At 41.2% G+C, this 20,720-nt stretch overlaps 1 protein-coding gene across 3 annotated transcripts in view; it reads left to right on the top strand.

The window, feature by feature from the left end:
- The window catches only part of PLCB1 (phospholipase C beta 1), a 436,237-nt gene that overhangs the window by 334,171 nt on the left and 81,346 nt on the right, over positions 1-20,720 (top strand). For all 3 annotated transcript variants that reach the window (XM_026094675.2, XM_026094677.2, XM_026094678.2), the window contains exons 17-26: positions 2,103-2,187; positions 3,265-3,389; positions 4,455-4,609; positions 6,352-6,516; positions 8,508-8,607; positions 10,903-11,007; positions 11,923-12,032; positions 17,374-17,506; positions 18,307-18,360; positions 20,061-20,280. In XM_026094675.2, coding sequence (XP_025950460.1) covers positions 2,103-2,187; positions 3,265-3,389; positions 4,455-4,609; positions 6,352-6,516; positions 8,508-8,607; positions 10,903-11,007; positions 11,923-12,032; positions 17,374-17,506; positions 18,307-18,360; positions 20,061-20,280 — 1,252 coding nt within the window. The remainder of the gene's footprint in view (positions 1-2,102; positions 2,188-3,264; positions 3,390-4,454; positions 4,610-6,351; positions 6,517-8,507; positions 8,608-10,902; positions 11,008-11,922; positions 12,033-17,373; positions 17,507-18,306; positions 18,361-20,060; positions 20,281-20,720) is intronic.

Raw genomic sequence — 20,720 nt, 5'->3', positions numbered from 1 at the left:
GTAATGTTTCCTTCATGTGAGACAAGCAAACAAAAGTGCTTATTAGCAGCTTCAGGAAAGCTTCCCTTTGTGGAATACTCACATGACTGGGTTGATCATTTCTAGGTGACTCATAAGAAACTCGTAATTCAATTAGCAAAAAGTGAACCTCGATGCATTCAGGTGCATGAATGCCTATTCATCAACAAACTGCTTTGTTATCTAGGTGATGTGCTGATAGTCTACATTAGTGCTGTACGTGTGTTGCTAGTGCTGTCACATTAGTAAGGGGAGAGGTGGGAGAGGAATGATCTTTTTTATAAAGAGCTCAGATGGGAGCGAGCTGGCTGGAACTGAGTCTGGAGAAAGAGAGGATATTGCTTGTTGGAAGGGAAGATGAATGGCAGGAGAGCAGCCTCGAGGGAATGGCAGGAATCTTTCTATAATAGCTATGACTAATGGCAGTAGCATGATGGTTGCTAGCTAGAAAGCGGTTTTCAAACTTCTTAAAAGAGAGAGAATGGTAAGAAAATGCTTTTGGAAAAACAAAATAAAAAAAAAACCCAAAAATGCCAAACCAAACCTTCATTCTGGATATAAAAGAACATGAAAAGTAGAATGAGGTTAGGGAACAGGGACTGCAATGAAATACTAGTCTCAGCTCTCCTAGAGGGAGATAATCGCTTTTGGGACACACGGTGATCCTCTGATTCTTCAACATATCCTGAGTCTGCAGATCACCAGCTGGCAGCACTTCTGCCTTTTTCCTCCCACACTGGCCAAAAGATTCTAGCTCCTCACTTTAGAGCCTCTGCTTCCCTTTTGGCTTCCTGTAAGGAAACAGCCCACCTGTTTCTGTCCTGCTTCTCTCTGCAAGACAAGTGCTTTTGTTCAGTGTTATGTGTTTCCTACGGCTTCGCAGTTTGACTTCAAGGAGCTGGCCAGGCTGGCCTTCTGGCCATCGCTGGATTTTTGCAGTCCAATTATATCTAAAACCAGGTGAGGGCAAGCTCTTTCTCTGGCTTATTGTTTGCTTTCAGTGGAGTGGTGAGGCTAGAGAGTTCATGTTGCAACACGTGCACTGTTTGCCTCGTTTAGAGAGCAATGCTAAAACATTTAATGGACGTGATCTCTCAGTGCTGTGGCCCCTTCTAGGCAATATGCACAGCTGATGGTGTGAAGAAATGAGAAGCTCTTTTCTATAGGAATCCTTACCTTCTGTACAGAAGTTTAAAGGAGAAAGTACTTTGGCTAAAAAGGTTTTGACTTAGGCTTTTTGCAAAAGCATGTCACATGGGTACATTGAAAGGCTGTGCACACATCAGGCAAAGGTGAGTAACATGATATTAAAATGAATGTTTAGCTCCCCTAACTTAAAAGCTTAATACGGGCTTTTCACGACTGTTGTATGCCAGCTCAGAAAGCTGAACCAAATTAAAGAGCTCCAGATGAATCTAGGTTTAGGTCTGGGGACATGCTGGGACACAGAAATGTACCTTTGCTCTTGATTAGATTAGAATGTTTCTGTGGCTGTTCGAGGCAGATGTGAGCTTACCCTGCCATACTGAAGATAACAAGCACCACTGCAGGCACAGCTAGCACACTGCTTAGTTTAATCTGATATGACATTAGTTATTGCAGCTTCAAATTGGCTCAGACCCTTTGCATCCACCTGCAAAGACAGTCTAGAGATCCCCCAGGACCCTCTGTGGTCCCCACAATAGCAACCATGTCACCTCTACTCCTCACCTATGAGCCTGAGGCTCTACCTCTCAGAATATATCAACGTGGTATTTTGTAAGCAGACATGAGAGACCTCTGCCCATGCACTGACTTTCTGGTGACTTGCAGCTGGTGCAGTACCTCTCCCAGGCAGTGCCAATCCCCTTCATTCAGGGAGCGCTAACGTGCGTTTGACAGAGCCCTTGAGTATGTGCAGAGTGAGCTGGTTGCTGTCAGCAAGCGATTGTGTAGATGAATCCTTTGAGACTGCTGTGAAATGAGCTGGTGAACAGTAGGTGGGTTAGAGGAACTGAGACTAAACCGGTTGTTTGCAGCTCATATACCGCGTATGATTTCATGCTCTAATATGTCACTGTTTTCTCTCCCCTTTAAAATTACAGAACGCAACAAGAGTTTTGAAATGTCTTCCTTCGTGGAAACCAAAGGGCTTGAGCAACTTACAAAGTCTCCTGTGGAATTTGTGGAGTATCCTTGACTTTTCTGAAAGTTGCTTTCCTAGCCTGTCTAAATCTTAGATTTGTTACGGGGCTTTACTGGAATTTGGAGAGAGGAGCTGTGAAAATAGGGAACTCAAATGAAATTTGTAGGCTTGACTGTCTTCCTGGATGAATTAACAGGGCTGAGTTCTGATGAGCTAATTTAAAAGCTGACATGAATCCTTGTGACGTGGCCTAACAGTAGAAGGAATAGGCTACATATTGAAGACCTGCTGCTTTATATTCTCATTATTAAACTTATCCCATGTGACATAGTAGGCGTTATGGGGAGAAAATTGTCAAGATGTGGGTAACTTTTTGCAAAGTCGTACAAGAGAGTGTGCTTTTCTTCAAGCTCTTGTTCCTGTGGTTCCAAGAACACTGAACCCTTTTATTAGCACCCACTTCCTTTTTAGTTTTTCTTTTGTAACTTCTAGAGAAAAGCTAAGGAGGAATCTGTTTAGACCTTTCAGTGTTTCTCACTGTCTCTTGTCATGGCTGCAGTTCAGAAAGAATGAACAAGATAAAATAATGCCTCAAAGATTAATGGAGAAAGAGAACCTGCAGCATGCTGTGATGTCCGAGATTGGTAGACTTGTCTACAAGTGCATACTCATCCTTTCTGTCTGTATGTGGAGGCTAATTCTAATGCTCATTTCAGAGGAGCACTTACTTTTTAGCTGAGCACGTCTCCCCCCACCAGTGAAAGGTTTGCTGGTTGCAGCTAATTAGTCTCTATAAACACAGTCTTAGGAAAATTGCAAATTAGTAATCATGATGATACATGGAGTTTTATGAATGCTATCTTTTTGATGCATATGCCTATGCTATTTCCTTGCTTACTCCGGGTACTCTGTACAGGAACAAATAGCACCTTTAATCACCCTGTGTTTGTCATGTCTCCTACAAAATTCTGGACCTCTGGAAGCATTCTGGTTGCAGAAATTCAAAAAGCAAAGCCATGCCGTTCTGTAGAGATCATCTGTATTTAAATATTGCAGTTGCATAACCTCTCTGCAAGGTGTTTTTTGTCACACAAACCATGTCTTAACTACTCACACTTTAGATACAACAAAATGCAGCTAAGCCGAATTTACCCAAAGGGAACACGTGTAGATTCCTCGAACTACATGCCACAGGTCTTTTGGAATGCCGGCTGCCAGATGGTTGCTCTTAACTTCCAAACTGTAGGTAAGTTGTGATGGTCCTTTGATTTAGTTAGCTGTACTTTTCCACTTCTCTGATGCAGTTTTTGTTTGGGAGACAGGAAAGGCTTTATTCACCAAAAGACGGTCAGCAATTGAATAGTACTTAATGTTAGTTAACATTTTTTAACCAGACCCGAACAATATTCATAATTAACATGCTATAGCTAGTACAATGTACACACATAATGATTTCCATGCTAGCATCATTTATAAGTGGTAACTATTAGCAGCATTTGAGATCTGGCAATGATTTTTTTTGTGTGTCTTGCAAAGTCTCAGTATATCAAGACCGAAGTGACTTAGACAGCAAATTCCATTTTAAAAGTGAGTGTTTAAAAAACAAATACATTTAGGCTCCTAGATGCACGCTGTTGAAATAGGACGTGTTGTCTTCCAAGGCTATGTCTGTTCTATGAGATGTACGAGTCAGCTGCTGGATCCCAGTACATATCCCGGCCGCGTTGTCTCTAGGCTGGTGGTGTTGCCTTGTTCCTTTCCCAGCTGTGGCCATGTACACGCTGCCTCTCCATGGAAAGGAAACCCCCGCGCAGGCTGCAAGGGAGCTGTGGCATGCTCCGCTGGATCCCTTATGTGAGTGAGCAGGGAGGCAGGACTGTGAAGGAGCACTATACCACAGTATAGACACAGTCTATAGAGAAATAGAAACGTCTTCAGGCCAGTTTCAAACAAGTATCAGGCACCTAGCATCCTACTAATTCTGGAAGGGGTCAGAGACGTAAGTACTCTGCTAGGTCTGGTTCTGAGTCAGTACAACACTGATGAACTCAACAGTTAAGTATAAATGCTCCTTCTAAAATTTGAAAATGTTATCTACAGAGTAGTGTCTGAAAGATGTCTTTTTCTTATGGAAAGAATCCAGGAGGGTGGCTGCAATCATATCTGACACCTCTCTTAACCAACAACAGTATTCCATAAATAGCTGTTTGCATTATGCATTTGAAATTACAGTGCATAATATTGTTTTATTGCTTATTGTTAATTGTGATGTACCCAGAACTAATCCTTATCAATATTACTTCCCACCTAGATTTGTCTATGCAAATAAACATGGGAATGTACGAGTACAATGGCAAAAGCGGATACAGGTTAAAGCCAGAATTCATGAGAAGACCAGACAAACATTTTGACCCATTTACTGAAAGTATAGTGGATGGAATAGTAGCTAATACCTTGTCTGTCAAGGTATGTATACAAAGCATGAAAATGCTCTCTTGACTATGTCAGAATGTACATATGTGTCTGTTTTGCAGTGGCCTAGCAAATGACCATACTAATTCAAGAAAATAAAATGCATTTAATTTCAGGGAGTGACATTTAATTTTTGAAGTGTGAAGGATCTCGTCCCACATTTCATATTGCAGGTTAAATAAGAGTACTTTTATTGTATATATTCTCTTTCATACAAGTAACAAGGAAATTACTGAATTTAAGAGTAATTTGGCCAGGTTTTTAGTAACAAAGGGATGAATTTAAAACATGATGCTGTTATAAAGTGGTAGGTTGCACTGAAATAGCCAGAACAGTATACTGCTTAGTATAAAAACAAATTTCTGGCCCCCTATAAGTTGGAAATTGTTGAACCCTAAATGTCAGCTGCAAGTCATTGCCAACTCGCTTTTCTTGGTTACTTTGTTAAGGACTCCTCAAGAAGTCCAAGGGCCCTCAAGAAATCTGCAAATTGGAAACTACTTCTATGAATGTTTAGAGTGATAGATTGCATTGGCTATGACAGGATCACAAGTTTATACTCGGTATATCTCTAGGTCTAAAAGCATAAACTTTCTGAAATCCTGTTATTCCTTTAATGGACGTGTTCATTAGAACAGTGTCGTTATTACAGAATCCACCTGCAAAATACTCTCCTGTTTTCATTGCGAGAAACACAAGTATTTCCTTTCGGGCTGCAGACACGAGTGTAGCAGCGCGCTGCTGTGGGGGATATGGACAAAGCAATAACCTGATGACGTGCGTGGTAAAAAAGACGACTAGCTGGGAGTGACCTTTCATGGTGACCCGTAATCACAGAGCCTTTTAGTTCCTCCTGGGGGTTTTGAGGCACCCTCTTCTGCTGTTTTACTAAATGGAGGTGGAAATCATTCAATAGCTGTTAGGAGATGCACAGTGTTTCTAACAGCAATGAGACAACTGTCAGAAGGCAGCTGCTTCTGCCTGCTCAGAGAAGACTCTGCTAGTTATAACGTCAGTGGCCACATAAGATACAGCTGAAAACTGAATAAGATTTGCTCTCAGCAAATCTGCAGTTATTAAGGTACAGCGATCCTGCTGTGTATTCCCCTGCCTCTTCAATTTTCTGATTTGCAGGCCTGCCTTTATTTTTTTCAGGGCTGCAAGGAGAGTTTGGTTCCCAGTTTAAAGTAAGATGTAGCGAAGACCAGTTATTTCATAGCTGTCTTCATTTAGTAGCAAAACTTGATCTCTGCAAAGAGCCTTAGTATTAGAATACATATTTTTTAGCTTGCTTTCTCCCTCACAATAAAAGGCACACATAGTTTCTTTGCTGCCCAAACCTCTTCTCTTCCAGCATTATCTTCTGAACCTGTGGTTGTAACTGGCTAGAAATTACAAGCCTCAAAGATAGTGTTGTGAAAATAGGCAGACAGATTGAGAAATGAGATCCAAATTAGTATTCCTGCTGCGGGAAGGCCAGCAGCTTGATTTTAACCACATTATTACTCACAGGGGAATTCAGGGTCACAAGGTCCCAGAAAAGCAGGCCTCTGAAGTTGTTTTTCTGTCTGCAATGTTAGACAGTGGTTTGTTTATTGTTTTGGGGAGTTTGTTTGGGTTTTTTTAAGAACACATTCTCTCTTATCATTAATGAGAATTATCCATCTGAATTTCAGCCACTCATTTCCTAATCCATCAAAATTATCTCTAATGATCCTCATTTGTTTTGTTTTTAGATAATTTCAGGTCAGTTTCTTTCTGATAAAAAAGTTGGTACCTATGTAGAAGTTGACATGTTTGGCCTGCCTGTGGATACAAGAAGAAAAGCTTTAAAGACGAAGACCTCCCAAGGCAATGCAGTTAATCCGGTCTGGGAAGAGGAAACCATAGTGTTTAAGAAGGTTGGTGTAACGCTTGCCTCCCAGAGGTGCCCCATGCTTGGTTTAGCTCTGTCCAGTCGGATAATTCCTGTGTTTTCAGAAACTTTGCATTCGCCAGAAAGACTATAAAGAGATTCCAAATGTTTTTTTTCTTCAGCTGTTCATTGTTAACCACTTCTGGTATAATTTTGCTACTGTAGTCCTGCCAGTCCCTACTGAAATAGGTCAGGTTAAAAGTGACCTTGTTTGTGTCACTGGCACAGCTGGAAGCAACAAACCTGTCAATAGACGGATCTCCGTGACATGGTGCAGTGCCGTGCTGAGCCGCGAACAAGCAAGCACAGATCCCAGAAGTGGTTTTGCTGAATTACCGTGGCATTTTGCCTGGGCTGAACAGCCCTGCTGAAAGCAGAACCTGTTAACCTGCAGGCAACACTGTGTATAGCTATACCAATTTGGCTGTCCAAGCTAGCACATTCAAAACAATGTTATCTCTGCTTAGCACTAGATTGTGCTGCATAAATACAACCTTAGTGATGAAGTAGCATAAATGCCATCCACCCGAAATGAGACATAGGCCCCTGAGTTACTCATGCAGTTTGAACAATGTCACTCAGACTCAATTCTCCAGACTTGGAGGGAGCAGAACAACTAAGACCATTTTAGGATTGTGCAGTATGAACATCTTACTGTGCTGTATAAGTATACTCACAATCAGTTTTCTAACAGGAGCTCTGCTTTTATCTAGGTTTTATATATTGGACAGTGTGGTTAAGTGGGTCCTGAGTCACAGTATTTGAGGAACAGCTTCTCTCATATGCCTCTAGGCAAATGTAGTCTGCAGAGATGCTTAGACAGTTGGTGCTTGCAGCCCTGCTTTCTAGGGAGTGCAGCCCTCTTCCCTGAATATTTTGCTTTCTGAATGACTTTCTTTTGGCAGTCTGCCGGAGCTCACCTTTGCAAACATCACTAGCATTTTTCTTCTATGATGAACTTCTAATTAGTGTACTTCATTTCTCTATTTAGTTATGATCATGCTTGACTGCCTCTATGCTCAGAAGGAGCTTGGATTACTATTTTTGGTCATATCAAAAATAACTTACAGAAACTCTTAGTTTTGGATTGTTGCTTTTTTTTTCATTGTATAGATAAATTTGAGCATGACATGTTCTGAAAAAATACCTATCTGCGTTTAGGTTCAAAATACATGTATTTGTATGTGTTTTCACATTGGCTAAGAAAATGCGATGAATTATGCTGCACATTTTTTGAAGTCTCATTTGCAGGGCAGGGATAAAATTAATATTTTTTTTAACTTCTGTGATTTGAGAGTATATTTAAAGTGATTCAGGTCTTTGTGGAGTAGTTTAGTAACCTTTCTTTCACTTCTTGTTTTCTTTTTTTGCTGTTTGTCCTTCTTTCTTACATAGTTGACCACACGATGTCAGGAAGCATCCAGTGCTGGCAAGCATCCTGCCTGACTAAACCCCTTTAGCCTTGCCAGCAAATGCACTGCAGCACTGGAAAGCCCACTGGGGTTGACATGTCCATGTAATTCATACTTTGACACTGCAAAAGATGTTGAGTCGCTTTCTAAGTTTTCAGCACTAGCATGTCTATCAGTGACTTGTCTCAGAAATAAATAATCCCACTGGCACACACACAAAGGAAAAAAAATCAAATGTAGGGTGTGAGAACAGAGCGCATTCAAATGTGGTAAGAGTGGAGCTGCCAAAGTTCCCTTGTACTGTGTTCAGAACGTACGGTTAAATTGCTTTCAGCATACTATGCACATGTCCTCAATTTTCTTGACTGAAAAATAACTCCATGAGAGTTATTTTGATATGCAGTTGCATACGCTCTTATTTCTCGTATGGTGTTTACTATGAATATACAGATGTTGTTATCTGCTGGATACAACTGTCTCTTTCTGTCTGCTCTATATCCTGTGTCTGGAAGCAGCTGTTTCATTCAGAGCAGAACACTAATGATGCAACAATATTTCCGACCAGGTGGTTTTACCTTCCCTGGCATGTTTGAGGCTAGCAGTGTATGAAGAAGGAGGCAAATTTATTGGTCATCGGATATTACCTGTCTCAGCAATTCGACCAGGTAAACTTTTTGCTCTTGAGACGTGCACTGTGTAATAAGAAGAAACAACAAGCCAGAATTTCAGCTACTGTAGATCAGCAGCAATTCTGCAGATTTATAGCAACTGGAGATTTGAATAATATCTCTTATCTTCAAACAGGAAGATACCATATTTCACCAGAAATTTAAATCTGATTTAAATTTAAATCTGATTTTCTCATTTAAATGAACCAGGAAAACCAATAGCATTGAGCATTGAAGGCATGGTTGGCACTTGCTGGTCTACAGTAGATCAGTTGCGTGTTCCCAGGTTTATGCTGGTAAGCGCAATTATACTCTTTTGGGAGGAAAGAGGGCAGCAGCAGCCAGTTCTGGTATGTCTTCTTTGTGAGAGTGGGAGAGTGCTGGGAATGAAAGCAAATCATGCTCCTGTGATGTAATTTTTACAGGCGTGCACGCAGGGACTAACAGTAGATATGCAAGCTGTTTGTCTCTGTAAAACCTTTAAAGGAACCCAAAATTATTTTGTCTTCATTGCTGAAAATTTTAAAGATCACTTCTGGTCTTTTCCAAATCATATTATTACTGTTATTATAATCAGTATGGCCACTTACCTGGAAATGGTCTTGTTTGAGAACTCAGCCCCAGTTTTCCAGGCGAGGGCCTTACTTGCTAGGTGTGTTTCGGAAGGATGTGGTGACACTGGCATTTCGAGCAAGGGAAGTGTCTGACTTCAGCACCAGTTTTCCGGTGATGAGATCCAAAACAGGGCAAGCATGCAGGCCATAGACGTGTTCACAGCTTCAGTCACAGTGGGAAAGGAAGGATATCTGTGTCCACACTACACCTGCACTAGCCAGGCCGAGCAGTCACACAAAACTCACATGTCCCTGTATCTAGCAGTTGTTGTCCATATTGTGCCTGGAGACTGCCTGAGCCCCGGTAACCTCTCAATCAGTCCCTTCTCCTCCTGTGGCAGGTGACATCAGGGCACTTCTAAGAAGCGCTGCAAGCCTTGTCTTGGCTGGTGTGGGTCGCCTGGCCTCAGCGCGAGTGCAGGCGGGCTAGGTGGAGCTTGCTGCTGGGCACGTCCCTGCAGGAGGGTTTCCTCGCCAGCCTAGTCTGAAGTCTCACTCCTCTTTCCCTTCTCCCTTCCTCCTCTCTTGCCTGCTGCTGGCCATGTCTTCCTGGCCGTTCTGGTGTGCCAGCTCTGTCAATCAACACATGTTTTTGTGAGCCAACCCAGTTCATAAATCCAATAGCAGGCTCTCCACTTTTTTATGCTGGAAGAGTTGTCTGCTGGGTTCATCGATAAAATTGCCTCATGGAGGGTTTGAGAGTGCCAGAGCAAGGTAGGTGATGGGAGAGGAGGAAGGGTGGCTGTGAATAGGAGGCAGGATTTCCCACTTGTGAGCTCTTACGCTTGTATGAAGTGAGCTCTTACGCTTGTGTGATCCCCATTCATGGCCGTCACCCTTTGAGCAGCCCAGAGCCTATTCAGAAGAGCACTAAACGATGTACCTGCTTTTCAGTTTGTGCTTTTTAGAACAAAGGCCACTATGTTAAATCATACAAGCACTTTTGAGAGCTTGTACCCACAGGCTGATCTTCTGTCCTTCTGACTCCGGTGATCTTTTGTTTACAGCATGCGATGGAGAACAGCGTGATTATTTTAGTTTGTGTACATGCTGAAATTCAGCTGTGGAGCTCAAGGGAGCTGAGAAACCTTTGCAATATGTAATTTCTCTTTTTGTGTTAATTTCTGGGAGAATACCCACAGTGGAGTGAGGCATTATTGAAAACTATCATACTGTTACACAAATCCACAGAATTACCATTATTCCCAAAGCAAAGATTGAACCATTACATACTTCTGAGTATGTAATGGTTTATCTGAAAATCTCCCCAGATAAGGGCAGCCTGCTACTGACTTGTATTCTACCACTGCCTGGTATCAGATTCCTGAGTACTGGGAGAGTTAGTTTTGAAAATAAAATAAGAGCTCCAAAACTGAAAAAATCTAGCTGGAAGGAATAAAATAGAATATTTCAAAAATAATATAAATGACAATTTAGCATCCTTCAGGGACTTAAAAATAAAGGGGAAATACTCTTTTAAACTGCAGTGTTCCTGTGCTTTTCTGACAGTCCCATATCCGTATGCTTATCTCTGAAAACCTTAAGGTAAATCCTTCCCTATCAGAAGTTCCTGGAGTTGCTGGCTTAGTTGGAGCCACATTGTAAATAACAAATGATAACACAATTACATTGGGAATACCCAGTTTATGCTCTGAACTGGATGGCTCTTATTTTACAGGCTATCACTACATCTGTTTGAGGAATGAGAGGAACCAACCTTTGACACTGCCAGCTCTCTTTGTGTACATAGAGGTCAAAGACTATGTACCCGATACTTATGCAGGTAATTTTGTGAAATTTTTCTACTGGGAAATATAAAGGTTAATTGAAATGCGAAATGGGTGTAGTGTCAGTGACCTGGTGTAATGGGATAGCAGTCGTTTGAACAAAGCGCTGCATCTGATGAATTATTATGTCTCGTCACTCATGCAGAACAGCTCAATTTGTAGCAGTCTACCTGTGGTTTAGGATCAGAGCAAACTCTTTAATTTTCAGCAGACCTTGTGTGACTCCAAAGGAGGAAGTGTCCAAGGCATTTGCCATTGAAACACAGATGAAACTTTGTTTACATGACACAGTTGTATGTAGCTGTTCCTAAGCAGAGGGAGGTGCTGTGCTTAATACAGAGAGCTGTATTTTGGAATTAGCTGTAAACCAGGATAGGTTCAAAGATCATATCGTACATACTCAGTTAAAAGAAATGTATTCTGTGTAGCTGTTCTGGTTATAAAACAAGAGGATTTTTCCTAATGCTCCTTGTTGTGCCTCATGTCTTGGAGCAGGAACCAAGCTGTCCGTTGCTGAAAGCCTATGAAAATTCATCATAAAACACCATGTGCACAAAAATGCATATCCGTGTCACCCGAGCACAAACTCAAAGACAAAAGAAAAAGCTGAGCCAAAGCAGCATCTTTTGTCAGCCCCATTTTTCTCTTAGCTGTCTGTTACAATAATGAATAGTGATCAGGCTCAGTATGAGTGAATAAATACTGCCAGCACATGTATTCCCTCTGCTGGAGTTTGATGGCTCATAGAGTACGTGTGCATGATAGTGTACTCCCTTCCACTGCTGTTTCTAGAGCCTGAGAACACCTAAAGAACAGATCTGTAGAAAAAGCATCTCTCTTTCTTAAAGCCTGAGGAACACCAGAACCACAACATAAGGGGCTTGGAACTGAAGTGTTTGCTTCATTTCTAGATGTGATTGAGGCCTTATCCAATCCAATTAGATACGTAAACTTGATGGAGCAGAGAGCTAAGCAGTTGGCAGCACTGACACTGGAAGATGAGGAAGAGGTGAAGAAAGAGGTAAGGGAGGTTTCAGTCTCTGAAAATTATGTTACAGTATTTGAAAGCACCTGCCTTTACTAGAAAGACAAATATTGAAAGTCCCTGGGAAATATTTGTGTTGATTACTTAAGCACCTTTAAAAATCCTGCCCAGAATCAGGCTTGGGTATATTACAGCTGAATAACATTGCACTGTGTATGCGTTTCCACTGAAATCAGCATGTTATGAGTAGAGCAAATTCAGAGGTAATGAGACACCAAGAGCTGAATGAAAGACCATGCTAGGTATCTGATGACTTGCAGCTTTGTTATTTAATAAATGAAGATCATCATAAGTCATTTTCCGGTGTTTATCAGTCCGATGCTGGAGTTCCCCTTGTAAAAATGATAACTCTGTATCAGTAGCTCTTCCTGAAAATATTACAGATATTCCAGAATTTCAGGCTCTGTTTATAGCATTTTGTTTCTGGAGAGGTTATTCTGTTCAGAAGCATTCACATCTCAGATTCTGATGTCTCCACACGCTTCTCAGGAGCAAGGAAGCACTGAAGAGACGTAATACCGTCATAGAATAATTTAGATTGGAAAGGACCTCTGGAGGTCAACTTCTCATAAGTCTTAAAGAGAAATATGAAGGAGGAGACCATAGCGTGGCTCAGTGTTCAGGCCTATTATTGTAGCTTAGTTGAAAGCTGTGGGAGCCAGATTTTCAGTAGTTTGGAGTGTGTTTGAATATGTATGGTTACCTGAGGACTAGCCTTTAAACCCTGTTTTTCTGTATAATTGGAGGTACTGTGCATACAAATACAGAAATGTAATTTTGAGCATACATGAGGGTACAGACAGTTCAGCTTTTGTTTCCTATACACTCTATGGTGTATTTTTATTTATAGTGAGGAGTTCAAAGCAATTAAAAAGATCCAGTCTCCCTCAGCTTCAGTCAGTGTCACTTGGACATCTTCTAGCAGTGTTTGAAGAGATCAACCTTGTATTTTAAAGATTGCTTGTGTCAGATGTTAGGCATGTCGTGCGAATCAAAAGGTGCTCTGTGCAGATCCCCAGCAAACATGGAGAAATGCTCTGTAATCCTAAAATGCTCTTAGCTATGGTGTCGGTGTTCTTCAATTCTCAGATGTGCAAAACCTCATCTGAACTAGATTTTGTAACCAAGAATACATTCCCAAAGCAGACCAGATGAGTGAAAGTCATTACAATTCGGTGGCCAACAATCTACTCTTTGTGCAGTGCCACAAGTTTGGCTGAATGAGGACACTGTGAAATGCTCAATAGTATCTCAGAGATTTATCTAGGACGTTCTACACATGAGATTCTATTTTAATAGCAAAGTCTTTTTTTAACATAATGCTTTAAATACCTCTAGAGGTCATTTTTACTTTTGAAAAAGTACAGATTTCCCTGGTCTGTACAGGCTTATTTGTTAGTTTAAGAAAAATCCTGTCACAGAATACCTTTTAAAGCAACTAGGAAGAGGGGAAGTTGAATTGCAATACAAAGCTTAGGTAATGTTACCCATATGTCAAGGAACTTGAAAACTCATAGAATAAAGGAGCTAGTTTCGAAGAACCAGAGAAATACCTTTAAAAGGAAACTGTAATGATTGTGGTCATGCATCTCCTAAAAATATATAGCCATTCAAGTAGATGCAGCAGCAGAGGATATGTGCAAAATTGCCACTTTATGTCTCGGTCTAGGTACATCCTTCCTACCCTGCATTTACAAACATACATGCTAGGTGAGATATTTGGCAGCTGGGCTGCACTTGGAAATCTCAAATTGCCAGATCTCTAAAAGAACATTTTCTTCATCCATCAGCAGGGCAGACAAAAGTGTAAGGGGTCGGTTTTGTTCACTTGCGTAGGCACATGAGAATCACACTGGTTAATAATTGCAAGTATGCTCACTGGCAACCTAGTTAAATAATTCCAAGTATGTTTGCCAGATATGTACACAGAAGTGCACCTGGATTGAGTTTTTCTAGGTACAGTTTCAAATCTACACACTACTAATGTTTGTGTGCAAAGCTGTGCTGTGTGCTAGCACTTGATTCCTGCCACACGCCCCTTTCCCTCTCCTTGCAGAAATGGATTTTTCTGAGCTGGGTTCTTGCAGCTGTCAAAATAGGGGGAAATTGAGAGGTTTTTTTCTTTGCTATGTTAAGGTTTAAACTGCATTCTTGTAAGATGTTCCTCAGAGTTCTTGCAAAACAGTAGCCAAATAAGCTACTTAATAATGAATCATTTTGAACAGATAAATTAGCCTTTCTTTAGGCTTAGAATCACACTGCCTGTTAATTATCAGTGTAATAACATAAATCAAGGACACTGAAGAACTGGTAAAATTTACAGCAGCTATCCTGTATTATTTTGCAGTGTTCCCATCTTGAACATGACACAAAGTCCTAGCTTTAGGTTTCTGATCAGTACCTAAGTTCAGAGCTTTACTTCAGCCTGGCCTTAGAGTAACTGTTCTGCAGATAGGACTTCGCAGAACAAAAGCACGGAAATACCTGCACTGTGCGGTTTGCACATTTACGTGCCCTCATCTGAATATGTACCAAATTTCTGCAGGTGCATGGATAGTGCAGGTCACCTCCTCTTACCCTGTGCAGTGCCCTTTACGCACAGGAGGAAGGAGCCTTCCAGAGGTTTGCAGCGGGCAGTTCCTAGGTGTGTATTTATCCCTGCCTGAAGCAGAGCGATATGACTAGCTCCTACATTTTCATCCCCATAGTCAGGGGAGTAGAAGTGGGGGGGTGTCTAGAAGAGGTTGGCCGGAGTAAAATGCATTTCTGCTGCACCTGCTGGTGGTGTGTCCCTGGGCACATGTGTAACTCCTGCCCCAGAGCCATGTCAGGAGGTCTAGCTGCCTCATGAATGCGTCTGAAGATGAAAGTGGCAGAGCATCTGACCTCTTGTTTCTACCCACAAAACAGTGTGTTGAAATGGAAACTATTATTTTTTGTGTTCCTGGGTTTAAAACAAATGCGTGTAATCACTGCAGTTGGCTTCTTTGGTTAAATAAAACTATTTTGATAGGGAAAGTAGACAAAAGGATCTCTAGGGGAGCAGCTTCACTTAGCATGTCTGATCCCATTATTTAAAATGAAACTTCAGGCATAATTTCCCAAATTATTATGATCAGACTAAGTTGCAGTAACAGAAGTTAAGACCATCTGACACTTCTTATAGGGAGACCTTGTTTTCACTTGCTTACCCTTTGCCAGGGAAGGTAGAGGCAAACTCATGTAAGTGCTGCCATACTTCTGCGTCCTTCCCAGACTCCCCGGTGGGATGCACACGTTCTCCCAGTGCCCCCAGAGAAAGCTGCGTCTCCAGACACGGGCAGGCTGCTGCAAAGCAATGAAAGCTGCCATCAAAGCTCTGCAGTCCGACAGTGCAGCACAGATACGCTCAGTGCCAGAGCAGGATCTCCCACCTCAAATACATTTCAGCCCCTTTTCGCAATAAAAATAAAAATGCCAACTAAATAAGTATGTACCTGTATGGTATCGGTCTCTCTACTTAATCGGTAAACATACCATGTTAAAAAAGACACGGCAATGTATAGAATAGAAACCCTCTTCTATGAATATTAAAACTATAAACTATAAGGTTAGATTATGGCATGTAGTAAAAAAAAAAAGAGCCTACAGTATTCTCTATTAAGGGAAAATCATGTTTACTTTAGCATTCTGGATGATGAATTATGAGAAGAGAAAGTGCTTTATAATGAGATTAGATTGCTTGATGCACTGAAAATTACTCTGTATTCACGTCTTGATCCTGACTCATATTTCTGCTTCAGTTTCTGAAAACAGATGTTTTCTGTCCAAAACTGGCAGGCTGCATTAGTTTCTCAACAAGCCATGATGTAGCATTTCACACCTTACAAACCTAGTTGCAAAAAAGGTGATACCCACTTTCACATGCAGTAGCTTTTAGTAGCTTTTTAACTTGGCAGAAGTTAGAAATTCTAGCTTTACTTGTATTAAACGTTGATGATCCAGGTGGCAAATGTTCTTTTGCTAAATTAATGAATTACCTACTGTGAGGAGTATATATTTATATAGTCACAGCTCTTGGCAGTCGCATCATTCTACTATCATAGATGTTGGTGAGGTCATCTTTTTCTTTTATTTTACTGCAGTTATTCCTGCTTGAGATAAATGAAGGGGTTGGCATGGTTTTCAGTTGCATAATGTGTCTGACTACCATATTTCTCAGCTATAGTTTTGAAAGAAATAGGCTATCGAGACAGAAATCCTTTTACAATATACAGAGTGGTGCTAGGGCCAAGATGAAGGAAATCAGCAGCAGGAGCAGCACAAAGCAGTTATGTCAGAATGTATTTTGCCTCTGTTGATGCAGCAGCAGGCTGATATTTTGCAAGTGTGGGGTAATCAAGGGGAAAAAAAAACGTGTGGTATCCTGCTTCTGCATGTAATTTGATTACCATCGAAGGATGAAATGGAAGCAGCTGAAGGAACAAATCCAGGACTCCCCTCAGACACCATGGCAACTGGACCTTCACAGGGACATGGAGAAGGGGGGGAGGTGGCCATTGCAAAACCAAAATTGCTTCAAATGACTTTCTGCTTGCCGAGCACCGGGTGCTTGCTTGTCGTTTACAAACCCGATGGCCACGAGGATACGTACGATGTTCAATGCATAGTGCAATGTAAGCTGTAAACCTGAGCCGTTCCGGAAACTGGAGAGAAAGAAAAGATTGTGGAAAATGCTTAAATATTTGGATGCCACAGATGTTTTTTATGCAGCAGGATGGAGGTACTGTTTACATATTATCCTTGGAGTGTAATTACAAGAATGTGAGATCTTGGGAATCAGAAGTATGTCTCTGTGCTGTAAGAAATGGTGAATAATGGTAGTGCTGTGTGTATTTGAAATTTAAAAGCAATTTTGTATACACATTTTGTTCACAGCAGGGATTCAGCAATATTTTCATGCTAGCTTCTATGTTATTTCTAGAGAGGTTTTATAGCAAAGAACAATGCTTTTCAATAAAATAGAGATTTCACATCTGGTGCAGCTAATATATACTGTACTGACAAATGTCCCTGTTGAGTAATATCTACTTAGAATAAAAATACTTCTTCAGAATAATACATGCTCTATTTCTTCTTGAAATTTACCCTGCAAAAATGAGCCACCTGGATTACCATGGTCCTTAAAGACAGTCTTTTTTATCTTTTCTTTTAAACTGATTTATTTATAGCCTTTATATAATTTTACAATTTAAAAAGGGGCTAAACTAGATCTGAAAATAAATAATTTTGAGTCTGTTACTTAAGTAGAGTAATGTAAATCATTATGTATTTTCAGATTGACCATGGAGATGCACCATCAGAAGCCAACAATGAACCTAGGCCAGCACCAGCAGAAAATGGAGTAAATTGCACTGCCTCTCTTACACCGAAACCAGCAACTCAGGTTGTCCATAGCCAACCAGCACCAGGTAAAATATAATAATAATAACAAAATCTTTGTAAAAGAAATCTGGCTAAATATTTTTCATGTGTTTTAAAGAATAAAAGGGTTTTTTTAATATGTAAAACAGGTGGGCATTTTCCCACCAGTCTTTTTCAAAGGTGCGAGTATCTTCTACCAAAGAGAGCTGCCTTTGGGATTGAATTGAAGATCATTATGAGCAAGAAAGTTTGCCATTGTTTTTTTTGTAGCTGTTGTAAGTGCAGGAATCTCTTTAAATTACTTTTACAAATATGCCTAATTCATTCATGTAGTTAGACCTTATTCTACATACAAAATACACTCTTAGATACTTATATATTCTGTATTGATACTTCCTCTATAATAAATGCTTGCTAAACCACAGCGTTTATAATTTTATGACTGCAGTCTTCATAGGCTTGATCTAACCGACTTCCAAGGAGCTGGATTCATCTCATGTTCAGAAATTTTGCACTGCATAATACAAAGCAGTTGTACTCACCATCAGCCTAATACCACTTAAATGACTCAGATGAGTGGTATGAGTGAGTTCAATAACATCCTTCCCATAAGTAAAACAAGGAAGCTCAGGTGGGTTTTTGGAAGGTTACTTTTTGGTGTTGGTTCACAGGACTAGTGTTGCTTTCCATGTTGCTCCTTTTCTATTCAAGAGATGTGTTTCTCAGATGATGAATAAATGCTTATGTCAGCATATGTTCTGTGTCACCTGCCATGTTTTAACATGCAATCAAGCAACACAATAATGGCTGTTGTTTTAAAAGAATCAGTCATCTCTTTTACCTCTAGGTTCGGTGAAAGCACCTGCAAAGACAGAAGATCTTATTCAGAGCGTCCTCACAGGTAATAAATACACAGTTTGCTGCATGAGTGATACACTTTTTTGTCAAGAGAAACACACATTTTTGTGAAATGGGCCATCTGGCTTAGACATTTCTTTGAGTGACTGTGATTGCAGTAAGTCAGAAAATGTACATACCAGCTCTTCTTCCTCAGCTTTGAAGCATGAAATGTTTAAGCACCCATTTCATGAGATCAGTATTGCATCCCTACAGGGAATTTTTTTTTAAATGTCCTGTTTTTGCAATCTTACAGGCACAACACTGTCTTACTATCTCATGCAGACAAAAAAAATAGCATTATTATCAAAATGGAAGCTAAGCTGCTTCAAATATTGTGAATAGTAGTGAAACTCTTTTGTCTGTGTTGGCCTTGCAGCACTCCCATCACTCCTGCAAAGTTGGACCTGCTCTGCTACACTAAAACTGTCTGTCAGTCAGGTAGTGCCCTGTTGTTCAACTGGGAGTTGTATCCTCAAACTTGGAGATAGATTTTAGGTTGCAAATCTCATAATTCAGTTTATTTTTTAGTCATTCCCCTACCTTTGAACTCAGTCCATGTCCGAATCTTGTGTAGGCCTAGATTTAGGTGTGGAAAACACATAAAACACATGCAAGTCAGTGTGCTGTTTGCCTTGCCGTCTCCCTCGTAGACAGTAGAAAGAGACTGGCCCTGAGCGTGGAAGTACCTGCTGGTTTCATACCCTCGTTCTGCAGAGAGGTCTGGGAACACGTCTTCAGCCTGTCTTTCCCAGACCGGCCGCCCCAGATCATGCAGGCCAGGGTTCCCTGCCACCCTTTGCCGGACTGGAATCACAGCTGATCCAGGGTCTCCAGCATGCGGGAGAATAAGTCTCTCCCAGGGTGCCTTGATCCAGTGTTGTGGGTGTGAGCTGAGCTTTTCCAACAGGGCAAGATAGGCGACACTGTCCTTGCTCACCCACCGTTGTCAGCATCTTCTCGTGTGCGGGCTTCAGAAAAGAGGCCTCGCGGAGGCAGGAGTTCCTGCCTGCCCGTGGTGGTGTGTACGGCTGGGTGGGAAGGAGGAAGGAGCTGCGCGGGGCATGGTATCAGGGCGGCTGCCCCCAGCCAGGGCCCAGGGGGAGGAGGGGGCGCAGGCAGCTGAAGTGCTGTTTGTGAGTGGGGTTCCGGCATCAGCATGTTATGAAGCCCCTACAGTCTGCATTTCAGCCACCCATACTCACCACCTTGGCAACTGTAGCTAGCAAAACAGACAGCTCGAAATAGCAAAGACAATGTGAAATGGCTGCTTGCTCCTCCCCAGTTGGTAACATACCCTGGAAGAAACTTCATCTAGAGGAAAGGGAGACTTGAAGTGTTGGTTCAGTGGGTACAGAAAAGAAATGTGATCATGTTTATGTATGTTGGGCTGGTAGGAACTGTCTGCATCTGAAAGGGGTTGAGGAAAGAAAGAAAGTGTTTCTATTTTTCTGGACATCTTTCTGTTCTAAATTTTCACTTCCCTTCCTACTCTTGTATCAGTTAAATTTGCCACAGTATTTTCACTCCTGTTAATTTATTTCCAGAGAAGTTTACTTGGTTAGCTTAAGTTAGTGCATTTCGCTTAACATCAGTAAACAAGCATGCTTTGTTTCCTTCCCTGCTGATGGCAATTTCTGTGTGCTGATAATGTATGATTTCAGTCAGAGAAAATTGAAGTGCCTTTTGTTATTACCATTGCAGAAGTGGAAGCACAGACTATTGAGGAGCTGAAGCAACAGAAGTCATTTGTTAAGCTTCAGAAGAAGCACTACAAGGAAATGAAGGACCTTGTAAAGAGACATCACAAGAAAACCACTGATCTTATCAAAGAGCACACTGCAAAGTATAATGAAATCCAAAACGACTACCTGCGACGAAGAGCAGTTTTAGAAAAAACAGCAAAAAGAGACAGTAAGAAAAGGTATGTTGAATGCAGCTTTCCTGACTTTAATATTAAAGATCTTTACTCAGCCTTGCTTTATGGTAGACAAATACTATGGAGGTGACATTAGAGTACAGATAAAAATCAAAAGTATTCCTATATAAAATAAAGTCAAAGGCTTTGATATAGAGAAACCGATGTGAATCATCAGACAAAACCTTCCTCATGATACGCTTTTTCTCTCCTAGTAGCCAGGTGAGGTTTTCATGACTTCATACCTTCTTCCCTGTAAATTAGGGCATACAGTATTTGTGTCTGGAGACTTTCACCTCTGGTACTGATAGGTAACTCAGCTGTACTGGCAACAGCAGCCAGTGGTTTGGTGGTGAGCTTCATCATAAACTACGTGATGGGGCATCTCCTACATACTGAGAGAGTTCTTTCACACCGCAGTCTGGTTCCTGAACTCCGACCCGTCT

Source organism: Dromaius novaehollandiae, chromosome 3 (genome assembly GCF_036370855.1).
Source record: "Dromaius novaehollandiae isolate bDroNov1 chromosome 3, bDroNov1.hap1, whole genome shotgun sequence".
Classification (NCBI taxonomy): Eukaryota; Metazoa; Chordata; class Aves; order Casuariiformes; family Dromaiidae; genus Dromaius; species Dromaius novaehollandiae.
The sequence above is the reverse complement of the archived record's forward strand: the minus strand, read 5'-3'. Positions and strand labels throughout refer to the sequence as shown.